General features: G+C 37.6%; 1 protein-coding gene across 1 annotated transcript in view; it reads left to right on the top strand.

Annotated features, from left to right (window-relative positions):
- The window catches only part of ATP8A2 (ATPase phospholipid transporting 8A2), a 507,110-nt gene that overhangs the window by 63,664 nt on the left and 427,522 nt on the right, over window positions 1-15,924 (top strand). Inside the window, exons 8-13 of the mRNA XM_014791223.2 lie at window positions 459-586; window positions 1,770-1,881; window positions 7,663-7,828; window positions 12,130-12,257; window positions 13,107-13,184; window positions 15,645-15,733. Coding sequence (XP_014646709.1) covers window positions 459-586; window positions 1,770-1,881; window positions 7,663-7,828; window positions 12,130-12,257; window positions 13,107-13,184; window positions 15,645-15,733 — 701 coding nt within the window. The remainder of the gene's footprint in view (window positions 1-458; window positions 587-1,769; window positions 1,882-7,662; window positions 7,829-12,129; window positions 12,258-13,106; window positions 13,185-15,644; window positions 15,734-15,924) is intronic.

The raw sequence follows: 15,924 nt of genomic DNA, 5'->3' as shown, positions 1-15,924 counted from the left end.
TTGAATTTGATAATTCTGTCCAGACATCTTTCTTTTCTACCTTATATATTTGATTTAGACATTTTTTCCTGTTTAAAGAAGAGTTACTAGGGCTAGATATCATACTATTTTAAAGGGACACTTTATGTTTACGACTCATATTCGAGTACAGCTAATAGAGTACGCTTTCTGTGAGGTGTTTGAGTATGCTGACATTTGAACATGGATGTTTCCAGCAAGTGGTGGAATCTTGACTTTCTGCCTCATTGAACTTTTTTGAAACTTTTGCGTTAGGCTGCTGTGGCAAAAGCTGCCTGTGAAGTCTTTCTTGAGGGGCTGATAGTCTGATTTAGCTCCCTCCCAAATTATTCCATTTTAGTTGATTCATTATTTCCTTTCCATTGACAGTGGGGATGCTGAATGTCTTCCCTAAACCTGGAAGGTTGTGCTCAATGTCCTCTTGTGGTTTCACCTTTTAGAGCTTGAGTCACACCGCTGACATGCAAACGAGGGAAGTGTTGATGAAGTTATCTGGAACCATAGAATGTGAAGGGCCCAACCGCCACCTCTATGACTTCACTGGAAACTTGCACTTAGATGGGAAAAGGTAGCATTTTCCTTTTTCTTAGTGTTTTGTTTTTTTTAATTTGCCTAAGAATTATTGGAGCTTTGGAAAATATAAGTTTGTTTTCTTGTTTCGTAATATTTTAAAGCAGATTTCTTTATGTTTAGCTTAGATATGAAAGACTGAGCTTTCCTCAAAATGGTATTTCAATCAATTTAAACCTTCCCTTAAATTTAGGGAAAGAACTGATTTTTGACATGAAAATAGCCTGAGAGTCTGAAATGAGGTTCACAGAACTGGCCTGTTCTTTCTGTGTGTGTTATCCACCAGGGAGGAGAGTTGGTTTTGGCTGCATAAAATTGTCCAGAAAAGCAGAAGAGAGGTGTCTGAGGTGTATAAAAGCTAATGTATTTATTAGAAAAATGTCTTTTTTTTTTTTGCTAGCATTCTTCTAAGTAGCATTTGTTTTTAGAAAGTTGAGTGAAAGGGACAACAATTACTCTTCCTGTAGAATGTTCACTGCCCTGTTGTCTATATTCTGTTGTCTTTGTTCTCTTGACATTTGTTTTATTGTTGAGAGTCGTTTTTGTCATCCTGTTGGGGTGCAGTGCTATCTTCCGTCCATCTTGAATCTGCATGCTTCCCACCAGTGCTTCCCGCCTTGATGTTTTGAACAGACCCAAAGGGAAGGAGCTGATCGTGGGAATAGACCCAAAATAGCTGTGACAACTAAGCGAGACGTTTCTTGGTTTTCATTTAGTATGTGGAGCCATTCTGTAGGCTCCCCGTTTTGAATTTCTAAATTATTAATCAGACTTATTTAATCATTAAATCATCTTTGACAAATGTGATATTATAGCTTTATTGGTTTTATTTTACTATAATAGTCTGTAAAATAAACTGGGTTTCCCAAATGAATAAACTTCTGGTTATTTTAGCAATTTCCTTTTTGGGTGTTCAGTTTCATACAGGGTTATAAGTTCCTTCTAACATTGTATAGGGAAAAAACACCACCTTTTTCTATATTTATGAATGGATAAGATAAACGTTTTTTTGGGGGGGTAGATTAAGCCACTGGTAACCTTTATTGTCCCTGTTTCTTAGTGAAATAGTTCGAATTTTACTAAAGCAAACATTTGATTTCTTGTGGGTTTATGTTTAGGGGGAAAGCTCATGCTCATTTGTCAGACTATCATTAAATATAAATGTTGTTTCTTATTTTTAGCCCTGTTTCCCTTGGGCCTGACCAGATCTTATTAAGAGGTACACAGCTTAGGAATACTCAGTGGGTCTTTGGCATAGTTGTTTATACTGGACACGACACCAAACTCATGCAGGTAAAACATTTCTCTGCTGAAAAACAATGCTGATTTTAGTCTTTTTTTTTTTTTTTTTTTTTTTTTTTTTAATGGAGTAGAGGGTGGAAAATGCACATGTTGCATTTAGGAAGCTCAAGTTTGTCTATGAACCTAACTTTAGAAAGGAAATGCCTTTATTTTGGTTCCTTAGGTCGTTTCTTCCAGGATTTCTGTTATTGTATCAGATATTTGTTACTTCTTGCCTGAAATATCAATGGTCTTTGTTTTCCAGATTTAGGGGGACAATCTGTTTTAACCTATTTTATCTTCTTGACTCAAAGAGGGATTCATTTTAACTTCTTTATTTCCTCGCTTTTCCTCCTCACTTCATTAATTAGGATTTTACAGGAAATTGTCTTATTTAACTGAATTCTAGACAATTTAAAATCAGTTATTTTTGAACTAATGTTTATTCTTCATATCATATACCAGAGAAAATATATTAAAATGATTTTGCTCTTCCCCCTGTTAATTTTTAAATTATTTGTGGATTTACAACTCATTTATATTATGACGTATTTTGCCAGACAACTTTGTGTCATTTCTTACATTTCTTTGGTATCACTTGGCATCTTATTTTGCTAATGGTCGCTATTAATGAGAATTGGCTTTTCAGCTTGTCTGCCCTTTTGTATAACTTCTAGAGCATATTTTTGGCTATATTTCTTAATTAAAAAATGTTTAGTGACCACCATGCACCAAGTCTTGTGCTAGGCTGTATGGATACAATAGTGAAAGACCCAGTCTTACCCTCTGGGAGCCACATAGACTAAGGAGTAATAGGGAATTACAAAGTAGAGAGAGAATTGTTGTAATATGTGTCATTACAAAGTGTTGTGGGTATGTGTAGAACAGTCAACCAACCTGAGTTTGTGGGTGTCAGTTGACTAGATACTAAGAATGATATTAAGAAACACATTTTAGATGCAGAGTTGGAGAAAGGAGGCTATTTTGTTGGTCCACTCTTTGGGGTCAAATGATGTAAGAGGAGAGAGTTAAATATTAGAACAGATGAAGTGATAGACCCCAATGGCCACACCCGCTGGGTAATGCAGTGGAGACAGGGGAGGGAGATGGGGAAGATTAGAAGGGTTGAGAGGCTCACTGAAGTTGAAGAAGATTGGAGTTGCGAGTGATGGACTGATCAGTGTGTAGGGTGCTTGTCTTTGAGTTTCTGGGGTGGAGGGTTGCAGAGTGGAGAGACCTAGGAGTGAACATGGGAGTAGGAAGCTAAAGGTAGAGCTTTTGGAGGCCATTCGACGTTGAGAAGTGAAGGACTGAGAGACTCAGGCATTCGATGGCTCGGTGCTGTGATTTGAAGATAGGATCATGGCGAGGCTGGAGTAGAGACAGATGCCATAACCCAATTGCTCCTCTGCAGGGAGTGAGGGGGAGTGACTGAGAGGTTGGTGGACTTGCAGTGGGAAGGGGCAGAAGTCACTGTAGCCAAATGACATGAATTTTACAAGTGGTTTTTTAACATGTGTTAGAGAAAAAAAAATGTCAAAAATGTTGTCAGGTCCTGCATATACATTGAGTTATACCACCTTCAGACTCTGAGGAATGTGTCTGTACCGGCACCTTTTGCTTGAGGGGACTTCAGGGAAGAAGTGTCCTTGGCTAGGGGAGGCAAGGAGCAAGAGAAAAGCTTCTGAAGGAGGGAGAGGACACAGGGAAGTTTTGATCCTGGAATGGTAGGGCCCAGATGTGGGGCAATGGTTACAGAGGGGATATGTGTGTGTGGGGGGGGCATCCATGGCAACCAAAAAATGAATAGGTGGTTAGTACTGAGAGGCAGCTCTTGGGTGGATGAAGATTATTTAGCATATCTGAGATGTGCCTGATCTGTCCTTCCTGCTAGGTCCTCACTCATTCATAAGCGCTGATTAGAATGTTTAAAGTGGATTGGTTCTGAGTAGCCTGTATGTGAAGGCTTGATCTTGATGAGTAGTTGAGTGCTCTGCCACCGAATAGGTATCCTCTAACTTCCCCAGTCCACTGCCAGCAGCCACTGCCTAGCACTTTTGGAGCTCCACTAAGCACAGATCCCTTCTGTTTTTTATGATGAAATGACAATGAGATCACAAGGAGCTAGCTCAGATTTGGGCGGGGCCCCAAGACTAGTTTTTAGATTGTGTATATTACAAATGTAACCACTATCCATGATTCCCTTGTACACTGGTTGTTTTCTCAGGGTGTAACACTGTTTTTCTAGATCATACTTTGGTAATACAGCTTTGTAGCCAAGGTGTAAGAGATAATTAAGTTACACTTAAAAATGATCCCAATTAAGCTACCCTTAAAAATGATCCCATCATCTCTTCAGTGAGCAAAGTGTGCACTAAGCTACTTCATGAAGTGTGCATCTCATGAGTGTGGCAGGCACTTTTCCCTGTACCTAGATGTGATAAACCTCTTTGCAAGGCTTATTACGTGTTGACTGTTCGAGTACAGAATAATGGAAAGCCCCAGAACACCTGTGCTAGAGTCACCGTGCCTTTAGGGCTGAAACAACAAGTAAAAATAATGAGCTTTCAAAAGGAATATAATGTAACACACATAGCTGGAAGCTATCCTGTTTGTGAAATAACATTTTTTGTCTGTACTTGTGCTGGTTGACCACAGAGAGGAAACACCATTGCTTTAGGCTTCTTTTTCTTTTTTTTTTGTTTTTTAAACTCTTACCTCAATGCCTTTTACTCTTCAAAGTTCCCTTGTTTCATGTTTAGGGTAGTTATGTGTAGAAATATTTCAATGTCTGCTGTTTCCGTTGGTTGATTTAATGGGCAAGAGAAATATTATCACATTAATTACAGCAAATACCTACTGCCCCATCCATTGTTCTAAGCAATTTGTATATATTAACTCATTTGGTCCTCACAATAGCCCTATGAGGAAGATAATATTATTGTTTGCATTTTCTAGATGAGGACCCTGAAGCACAGAGTGTCTAAGTAAGTTATCAAAGTCACAAACCCAGGAAGAGGTAGAGCTGGGATTCAAACCTAGGCAGTCTGGCTTCCGAGTCCATGTTCTAACTAGTACTCTTCTGACTGCTTTCTTAGGAGGGAATAAACTGTGTAAAATTCAGGTCAAATATAAGCTTTTTCAAATTCTGACATTTTGGCCTATTTCTATTAAGAACTCCATTACTCAGAAGTAGCAGTGTTTTCTAAGAATTGTATAGGAACTTACAATGCTAGTTGGAATTGAACATTACAAGCTCATCATTACAAGTCGAAATGTCCAGGGGTTGGGAGTGAGTACACAGAGCTGGCTTCCCACGAAGTGTGTGTGTTGAAGCCTGAAGTTTTGGGCTTTTGTGTTGGATAAAAGATAACTTTTTCTAACCCTGTTAACTGGCCAGGATTCAACCACTGGAAAAGATCAGTTGTCAATAAACTAATAGAGTCATAGAAATGATGTTAATTATAAATTTTTTTTCTGCCTGTGCCTCCAATGAATGTTTATTAAAAATGGTAAGATCATCTTTAGTTTTTAAAAGCTTGGGACAGGCAGTCTGGGAACTGGTCTGTTGGCTCTTCCGTGAGGCCAGAGGTGATATGTCATCCCCATGGACCCTTAGATAGCATTTGATTGGTGATAGGTCAGCCTTTACTAATGGGTTTCCATTTAGATTCTAGAAGAATTTTTTAAAAAGTCTGTAAAGAACAAATAATTTAGAGAACTAAAGTGAAAGGGAGAAAAGAGTTTATAAAGGAAAATGCTGCTGTGCTGTTTAGATACTTAAAGGAATTAGCTTTTCAAAATCGCCAGTGTAACAATTCCGTAACTCCCCGCCCCACAGGTGATGGTAGTATTTCTGGGTTTGGTGAAAGAATTCAGACAATTTCAGCAATGTTGTGGTATGAGCTTCTCTGTGGAACTTAGGGATGAATTGCCTCCCATTTTCATCTCGATTTTATTTTCACGTTGTGACTTTATTTGTATTCTTATTTTCAGAGACATTATCATCCTACCTTGTTAATGATCAGATAAATTGAGAATAGTGAAGGAGAGTGCTGACTTAAGTTTGGCACAAGGCACTATTTTTATGGCCAGTTAGTGCCTCACAAATTTTCAAATCACCTGATCGAGCAAATCAGTGTTGCCTCTAAAGAGACAAGGCTCATGACTCATGGAAGGAGACCTGCAGACTGAAGCTCCCGTCCCTCTCCCCCTGTCCACTTCCTGGCTTCTGATTTAATCCAGGCTCTGGTCACCTCCAGGAATGGATTATTATCATCTGCTGTATGACTGTATTAGTTTCCTATTGCTGCCATAATAAATTACCGCAAATTTAGTGGCTTAAAACAACACAATTTGTTATGTTACAGTTCTATAGGTCAGAAGTCTGATGCAAGTCTCATCCATATCAAGGTGTTGGCAGGGCAGCATTCCTTTCTAGAACACTCTAGGAGGCTCTAGAGGAGTATCTTTTCCTTGCCTTTTCCAGCCTTCTGGAGGCTGCCGGAGTTCCTGGACTCATGACCCCCTTCCTCCATCCTCAAAGCCAGCAATGTTGCACCTCTTGGACCATTCTTCTACATGACCATTCATGTAGTCACATCTCCCTCTGACTGTAGCCAGGAAAGGATCTCTTCTTTTTCTGCTTTTAAGGACCCATGTGATTCAATTGGGCCCACTTGGATAGTCCAAGATAATCTCCCCAAGTTAAGGTCCTTAATTTAACCACATCTGTAAAGTCCCTTTAACACATAAAGTAACATATGTGTAGAGTTCAGGTGCTAGGACATGGACATCATTAGGGGACCATTATTCTGCCCACCACAACTACTTTCAGAAAATTTTTAATAAAATGACTTCAGGTTCATAACTGTCTAGTGCAAACAGTTCTATTGACTTTTCCACTGCTGAGAGGATATAGTTCCACATTTTCTGGCTGATATGCAGTGGTCCTTGAATCTGGATTTAATAAATCTTTCTGAACACACTTCCCAACACTGCCCTCTGCTCTAGGTAGACTGGTGTCCCCACCAGCAGTGAGAAATCAGGCCATGCACGTTTATAGATGGTTAGGCTGTCTTTCCTCTTTTGTTTTACTTTCCTGTCTACATTCTGTTTATGATTTAGGACTCCATTCAGATTTATCCTGACCACTAGAGCTTTCCTGACTTTTCCTGCTTGTTTCTTGTTCACAGTTTTCCAAATACACCTTTTGTCCATCCATTTATTTTGACACTTATTAATGTTCTATTTTGTATTATTGATGTGTATGTGTTTGTGTCTGTCTTTTTTTTTCTCAATTAAATTTTGAGCTGCTGGAGGGAAAATATGTACTTCAAAAATATCTCTTTGTATATTAATTATAAAGCTATGTTATTTGAAGATTCTCTCTAGATTTTTATGATATATAGGATCTTTAAGTTTCTCTTGAATTAGTGACATCCTGATTTCTTTTAAACTGGACTTAAATGATTTAGAACTTGTTGTGTTTTAAGATAGTGAAAGTAGCTAATTTTATGCTAAAATGTAATCATAAGTCCAGATTGAATCATGTAGAATTGAAATGTGTTTTTTAAAATGGTAGAATGTGTCTTCTTTATTTAAAACCAGCTGTTGATTCAGGAGTACATTTTTTTTAATGGTGCACTTTTTAATTTTATTGGTTATTTGACAAAAAAATACAATCTTTTATTTTTTATTTGTTGAATTTGGTTAACTTACCTCCTTTTCTTCCCACTCCTTACCCCAAAGTCTGTTCTGTGACCCTTATTGATTTTAAATGCTGTTGTACAGAATTCCACCAAAGCACCTCTCAAGAGATCAAATGTTGAGAAGGTGACCAATGTGCAGATCCTGGTGTTGTTTGGCATCCTCTTGGTCATGGCCTTGGTGAGCTCGGTGGGTGCCCTGTACTGGAACGGGTCTCAAGGTGGAAAGAACTGGTACATCAAGAAGATGGGTAAGTTCTGGGGTGGGTTGCTTGTTGAAACAGAACAAACCATTGTTGGAAAATCCTTCCAAGCATGGTTTATGTGTGGTGGTCATGCCATTTTTCTCTTCCCTTTGGCTACTCTATATAATGCCAGCATTTCAAGGATAGTTGAGAGATTAGGAATCATGTGATGAAGTGAAGATGGACACGTTTGGGGATAGTTTTATATTCAAATGATTATTTTTTTAACTACATTTTTTGAGTTATTTTCTTAGTGGTTGCTCTAGGGATTACAGTGTACATTTTAGTTTATTAGCAGCTACCTCAGATTAACGCTAACTTAATTCCAGTAAAATACAGAAATTTTACTCCAGTATAGGTCCATTTCCTCCTGTGTGTTGTGCTATTGTTGTCATATATATTACATCTATGCTATCAACCCAATAATACAGTGTTATAATTATTGCTTTATATAATTTTATGTCTCTTAAAGGAGCAAAAAGAAAAAAAAATAGAGTTGTTTTACATTAACCTACTTATGTACCATTTCCAGTACTCTTCATTTCTTCCTATGGGTTTGAGTTACCAGCTTGTGTCATTTTTTGGTTTATGTAGCTTCATTCTGCCCTCACTCCTTTGTGCTGTCATATATATTACATCTGTATGTAAGTCCAACAATGCAATTTTATAATGATATTTTTGCCATTGTTTTTTTAAGTTCAAAAGAAAGGATAAAAAAGAGTAATTATACTGTCTTTTATAAGTGGCTATATAATTACCTTACTGCTGCCCTTTGTTTCTTTATGTGGATTTAATTACTGTCTGGTGTCATTTCCTTTCATTTTGGAGAATTTCCTTTAGTATTTCTTGTAAGGCAGATTGAATAGCAACAAATTATGTCAGTTTCTATCTTGGAATGTCTTAATTTATCCTTTGTTTTTAAAGGGTAGTTTTGCTGATAACAGAATTCTTGTGGAATTCTTGGTTCACATTCTTTTCCTTTCAGTTCATTAAATATACCTAATTCCACTACCTTCTGGCCTCCATTGTACTGATGAGAAGTCAGCTGTTAATCTTATTGAGTTTTTCCCTTGTATGTTAGTCATTTTTCTATTGCTGCTGTCAAAATTGTCTTTGGTTTTCAGTAGTTTTAAGTTTATTCTGTTTGGATTTTGTTGAGCTTTTTGGATGTGTAAATTAATATTTTTCATCAAATTTGGGAAGTTTTCAGTTATTATTTATTCAAATATTGTTTCTTTCACATTCTCATTCCCCTCTCCTTCTGGTACTCCTAGAAGTACCAGATTCCTATCTATCTATCTATATATAGGTACACTTGATGTGTCCTAACGAGTTTCTGAGGCTCTGTTAATTTTTCTTTATTCTTTTTTCTTTCTCTTCTGATTGGATAATCTCTATTGATCTATATTCAAGTTTGTCTATTCTGTCTTCTGCTAGCTCAAATCTGCTGTTGAGCTCCACTAGTGATTTTTTCATTTCAATTGTTGTACTTTCCAGTTTCAGAATTTCCATTTGGTTCTTTCTTTTTAAACTTCTGTCTCTGTATTGATATTCTCTAATTGTCAGTCATTGTTATCATACTTTCTTTCAATTCTTTAAATAGATTTCTTTAGTTCTTTGATTATGTTTGAAATCTGTGTTTGGTCCATCATTTGGGCCCCCCTCTAAGGCAGTTTCTATTACTTGGTTTTTTCCTGTTTCTTTGTGTGTTTCATTATTTTTTATTGTTGAAAACAGGGCATTTTAGATAATATATTGCAGCAACTCTGGATTCTCATTTCCTCTTTCTCTGAGGGGTTGTTTTTGCTATTTTTGTTTATTTTAGTGACTTGTCTGGACTAATTCTGTGAAGTCTGTTTTCTTCTGTAGCATACAGCCTCTGATGTTACTGCTCAGTTTTATTTCCATGTTTTTACTTTTCACTTTTCTTAAAATGTACGATTTAAAGTCTACAGTGTGTTTTAGTACATTCTCCACTACCTAACTTTAGAACATCTTCATCATCTCAAGAAAGGTACCCTATCCTCATTAGCAGTCACTCCTCTCCTTGTTTTTAAGCTCGAATTCCTAGGGGTCAGCCCTGGGTCAGCAGGTCAGCATAGTTTAGAAGTTAGCCAGTGATTGTGCTTAACTTCCTTGAGCCAGTAAGAATTCCGCCCTCTGTGGTTTGACCTGTGTGAGGCTTGGGTAATGCCTTCAATGTTTGGGGAGTTTAATATCTTCCCACATTCAGTCAGTGACAAGTAGCTCACAAGTACCCTCTCTGGTTTCTCCTGAGCAGATGCAGCCTTGTGCATGGACATGGCCTTCTGGACCACCGGAGCTGAGTGTGGTCTTAGCAAGGTTTCTTTGGCCATTTCTCTCCATGGATCTCCCTTTTTAATTTCTGGCTAGTCTGCTGTTTTGTTTGCCCTTACTAGTATTGTGAGTTATCTTTCCTGATTATTAGCTACTGGAATCGCTATTGTTTTTGACAGTGCCCTGGGCATGGCCTTTTTTATGCTGTGCTCCAAATAATGTTGGCTCCCTCAGGCTCTTTCTATCCTGACAGCCTGCCCCACTCTGTGGTAGCAGACTACCCCACCTTGGGGTAGAATTTATGTAACACGGAGCTAGGGGGGCAGGAAGAGATGAGAACTGCCAGTCCTCGTGGCCTGCCTCAACCACTCACCCAGAACAGAACTTAAGCAACATGGATCTAGGAGAAAGGAGGGGGAAACAGCCTTTGGCTTAAATGTCAGAGGTTCCCACTTACTGAGAATGAGTAGATTTTCTTGAGTTTATGCTTTTGAATTTTTTGTATATACTATGATCAGTTTCCAAACACTTTAAATGCTTGTTTTTGACAATTTTTTCCAGTTTTATTGCTTCTTTTTTTGAGAGAAGATTTGCCAATCTCTTTATATAGCAATACCAGAAAATAAATAAGATTTAATGACAAATTTTTTTGAATAAATTTGAATTTAAAAATTTGGGGATATTTTCTTGGGGTAATTGTTATTTCCATCTTTCAAAATATTTTAGCTAAACTGAGCAAAACATCTTTTTCCTTTTCTGATTATCTCATATAGAAAACTCATACACTTTGATCCACCTGGGAGAACTCTTGTTGCCACTTTACAAATGTGGGAAATGTGACTGGGACTTCAGTTGTAGCTTGGATTAAAATCCCTTGATTTTGGTTCTTAAAATTTGGATTTGGACCGTGTTATATGTCTAGCTTCAAATGTGAAGACTAACATTCTGTGTACATATATAGTTAGTTCCAAAATGTTGTGATCTGAGTAAATAAACAGCATTGACACTTGGTGTACAGGCTTTGTGGAAACTAGTGTTTAAATTGCTCAGATAATGTCAAACTCCAGTACTAACTGCATAATTTGCAGTGGAAGAATGATCTTTTTGTCCCATCCATAATGCTTTCTGCCTTGTTATCCTTGTGGTAAAGTCTGAGTAGCTCTGATAAAAGTTATCAAACTTCACGTTTGCATTGTTACTGTTGGAGCTTTGACTTCAGTTCAAAGAACTTTTGCTTACTTTTGATACTCATAGAACTCGTACCTCTTTCCCTTCTCCTGATCCCTCCTCCTGTCCAAGCTGACCCTGCCTCTGCTTTGGAGTCCACCCCTGCAGAGTCTTGATTCCTCTTTGGGGATCTTGTTCCATCAAGACATTCCTTCTCTTATCTTCAATAAATAGGCTCAAGGCTTCTTGTTGCCTCCAACTCTTCACCTGTTTTCCCTGTTCACACTTTTTTTCCATTTTACCAATTCTTTGGAATGCCCAAATATAGTCATAGTTGAATGAGGTTGTAGATATTTCTTACAACCATTTCAAATGCCTGTCCTCTTTTCTGCATCCTTTTTAATTAGCTGTCTTTTCCGTGTCCTCCAAAACTTGGCTAAAGCCTGTGTTCTTCTGGATGGCCTTCAGTGACTGTACTTGCCTATTAAAGAAACCCCCTGTCCTGTTTCTGCAATGCCATATGAACTCCTCTTTAGTAGCTGTATCCTGCTGCGTAGTCACATTGAGGGGCATACTTGCTTCTGCTTATCCCCTCCCCCACAAACTCCTATTAGAAGCTGGCTCTTTATTGGAAGGGATTGTGTCTTAATAGTCTTTGTATTCACAGTTGGTGCCACACTGTAGGTGCTCAATAACTATTTTAACTTGAATCTCTAAATTTATACATAAGCCAACAGACTTTTTTCTGAACATCTTTTAGAAAAATTCCAAAATAACAAAATAAATGGACACTGAGTGGAGACTAATTAAAGCTATACAGATATTATGGTTTTCTTCCACAGACACGAGCTCGGATAATTTTGGATATAACTTGTTGACGTTCATCATCTTGTACAACAATCTTATTCCTATCAGTCTCTTGATGACTCTTGAGGTTGTGAAATACACTCAAGCCCTTTTTATAAACTGGGTAAGTATCACAGCAGTTTAAAAGTTGAGCTGCTGGAGAAATGTCAACTACCATTTTCTAATACTTTCTGAGAGCCTTAGTCATTTAATTGAGCTCCCAGAAAAGGAAGAATATAGTTAATTCACGATTTCCTCGGGAAGTTCAAGCGGCCAGAAGACTGGCAAGGGATCTCTGGCAAGGGTGTCCCTGAGCCTTGGTGGTGGTAACATGTTGCCTAAGTCCTCAGCTTCGCGGTCTGTGGAGTGTGGGGGACAGTAGTGCCTGTTCAAGGGGTTCTTGTGAGCATTAAGTGAGATGATGGAGACAGAGTGCATAGCAGGTGCATGTCTTCTGGTGAGCGGGGATAAAATGGCTGCAACTGTTGTTCATGCTTTTGAAGTCTAATTAGTGCTGAAGAAAAGATCTCCCAGGTGTGTCTACATCAGTGTTCATTATATCAAAATTCATGGTGACAGTAAACGTGGGTTCCATTGTGAGAGTGCAAGTGGAATTTTTAAGGAACTGCCATGGCTGTTAAGCACTTGACTTCAGCAGCCAGTATATGTAGACTGGGTGCTTTCGTGTGCATTTTTATTTGATCTTCATAACAATTCTGTGAACAAGATATTAGCTGAGCTCAGAAATATGAGTTAGTCTAGGTCATGAAATGATCATCTTGAAACCAAATCTTCTCTATATAAATACCCATGTTTTCTCTTTGTGTCACACTAATAGCCACTGTATTTTCATCCACAAATTAAAAAGTAGCATTTATATTAAGCTATCTGTTTTTAGCTTCTTTTCTATGTTAATTTATGTGAAGGATTAATGGCATACACTTTCTGAGGTGCCCCCCTTTTTCTCTCTCAGGACACGGATATGTATTATCTCGGAAATGACACTCCTGCAATGGCCAGGACATCAAACCTTAATGAAGAGCTTGGGCAGGTGAGAGCCTCTTTGGGAACTTTGGTAATGGTGACATGAACATGAGGGGAGACGAGTGTTAGAAGAACTATGGAGAGATTTTGCAAAAATTGTACTCTATGAATGTGGTTTTGACATCTGAAAAGCTATATAGTATTTGAAAGTATTGTTAAATGCAAATGTTAATCTGTTTTGACTTGCATTTTAAGGTATGGATATATCTTATCACCTAGAAGGTACCTGCAAAAAATTTAGTACAAAAAATACAGTACAACATTACTTTGGACTCTTGAAATTGTTTATCAGGAGCAAATGATAGGGAAAACAATGGTTAAGATACTCAGATATTGAGTAATCCTACAAAACATGTGGGGACTAATATGAATGTTCTAGATTTTTGTCTCTGGAATATTCCAGGGAACCAATGTCTTTTCCACCATCGCCCCCAAACCCCAGTTGCCTTTGTATTATGTTTTCATCTCATGTTGAAATTACTGCAAGGAATAACCTCTTTTGAATGCATTGCAATTAAAGATTATAATTTCATTTTATACATCTTATTTAAACCTTTCAACCACCCTATGAGGTAGGAACTATAAATACCAGACTAAATATGCCTCCTATTTGAACCTTGTTCTAGTTTTCCAGGTAAGTTAATTTATCTCTCTTCTATGTTCCCATAACAGTCTTTCCAAACGTAAACACAGTAAAATAAGAGACATGATAGTGATGCAGTGTCTGTTTCCCTCTGGACATTAGAGCCCATTTGAGGTCATGGATATACCTGAGACAAGGTCCTTGGTTGCCTGGGTCCATTTAGCACAGTGCTCAGTATATCAGTTCTCAGGTGCCATCAAACGGGACCGGAATAATTAAAGACTGAAAGTGCTCACGTAGCACCCAGGATGAAATAATTCATCCTAGTTGGATATATGGGGAAAGTTTGCATGAGGAAGTACTTTTGAGTTGGAACTTAGAGGATAAGTTAAAATTCAGTAGGCAGAGTGGTAGCAAATCTTGATAATTCCTTATTATAAAATTTTCATTTTTAAATATTTTAATATAATTTTTTAATTTTTAAAAAAGAGGCAGAAGGAAACACTGCTTATTAGAAGGCTGATCTAGTCAATTTTTTATACCCCTATAGTTACTGCATACAAAACTCACATAAAAATTTATTATTTATAAGAGTACTTACCCCATAGTGTACTAATTTTATATTTCTGTGTAATATTTGACTTCTTTAGGAGAATTAATAATCTTTCTTTACTTGAAAGTCCTTTGATGGCTTTGAAAAGAATTCGCAGTGTACTTGCTAATATTGTATCATTAAGAACAAGTGCAGAGTAAACAGTTGACGTTATTAATTGCTCTTCTGTAGAACAGGAAAGCACGGCTTCCCTAGAACGGTTCTTTGGGATCCCTGGAGTACATCCAGCTCCAGCAACAATCAGGATCCTGCTATAGAAAACCACTGAGAAACTGGAACTTTTACTGGAGACCATTCTGTTAATACTGCCCCCTCACCAATCTATGATGTAATTTCCCACAATGCTCCTTATGGAATGATGTTATTTATCTTCTGGCCAAACTCTTTATTTCATAGATGTGGAAATGGAGGCCAAGCAGGAAGAGGTGACTTCTCCAGAGTACACATGACTAGTTAGTATCCAGAGCCTAGACTGGGCTGTTTCTCCGCTCATGGTCCTGAGTTCTCTTCCCCATCACATTATCCACCTGAGGGAACATAATCCACACAGCACGTGTGCATTTGCAGTTCATCTCTTTTGTATTCAGTGAATCACGTCAAAATGGTTTGCTTGTTGACCTTCAGAAATTTCTCTTTTCACCTTTGTATACTGAGTACTCAGTGTGTTAAATCTGTAAAACTGTATCTTGGAAAGTTATATAGTCTATATGCAGTTCCATGCTGCCTTCGTGTGGTCTTAATTGTGATAGTGACTGAGAAGCTTCGTGTTCATTCCCTGCTGTTTCAGGATATGCCTTCTCAATCCAACTAGGGGATGGAGTACTAAAAAATGTTTTGAGGTTTCTGAAGTCTAAGCTTGTTGTCTTGACATATTAGACACGAGAACGGAAAAGTCATGGGGCTGTCTTGAAGAATGATATGAATCTTTGAGATGCCTTGTGGCAGGTTTCGTGCTTATGCTTAGAGTTCTAAAATGACTCCAGGGCTGTCCCTGAAGCCTCCTTTGCACATTTCCACACAATTGGACTCTAGAATTAGTTACTGAAAAAGGTTTTTAAGTGGTCTAAGCATTAAAATATATTAATTTTTAAAATGTATATATTTGTAATTATTATATAAGTGTATACAATTATAAAATATATTTTGCTTGCTTTAAGGATTTACCTTCTAAAATTTTACAGACTTTGAAAAATCTAGAAGGAAAGACTTCATTTATGGGTTTTGCATCTTATTACATTCTTAACGTATGTTTCTTCTATTCTTTGACTTAGGTAAAATACCTATTTTCTGACAAAACTGGAACTCTTACATGCAATATCATGAACTTCAAGAAGTGCAGCATTGCTGGAGTAACCTATGGGTAGGCGTGTTTATCCCCTATGGAAAATGTGATTTGTGTTCATCCAACAAAATAACTTCATTTTTTGCTGCTTAGTCAAATACCTTGACCTTCTGATATTTTGAAAGGGTATTTATAAGGCATTTAGATATGTAATTATTATTGAATGTGCTGAAAACTTAATGAGTCCCACCTTTGAACAGGTAAAGCAT

Source organism: Ceratotherium simum, chromosome 10 (assembly GCF_057802395.1).
Source record: "Ceratotherium simum simum isolate JZ-2026a chromosome 10, ASM5780239v1, whole genome shotgun sequence".
NCBI lineage: Eukaryota > Metazoa > Chordata > Mammalia > Perissodactyla > Rhinocerotidae > Ceratotherium > Ceratotherium simum.
The sequence above is the reverse complement of the archived record's forward strand: the minus strand, read 5'-3'. Positions and strand labels throughout refer to the sequence as shown.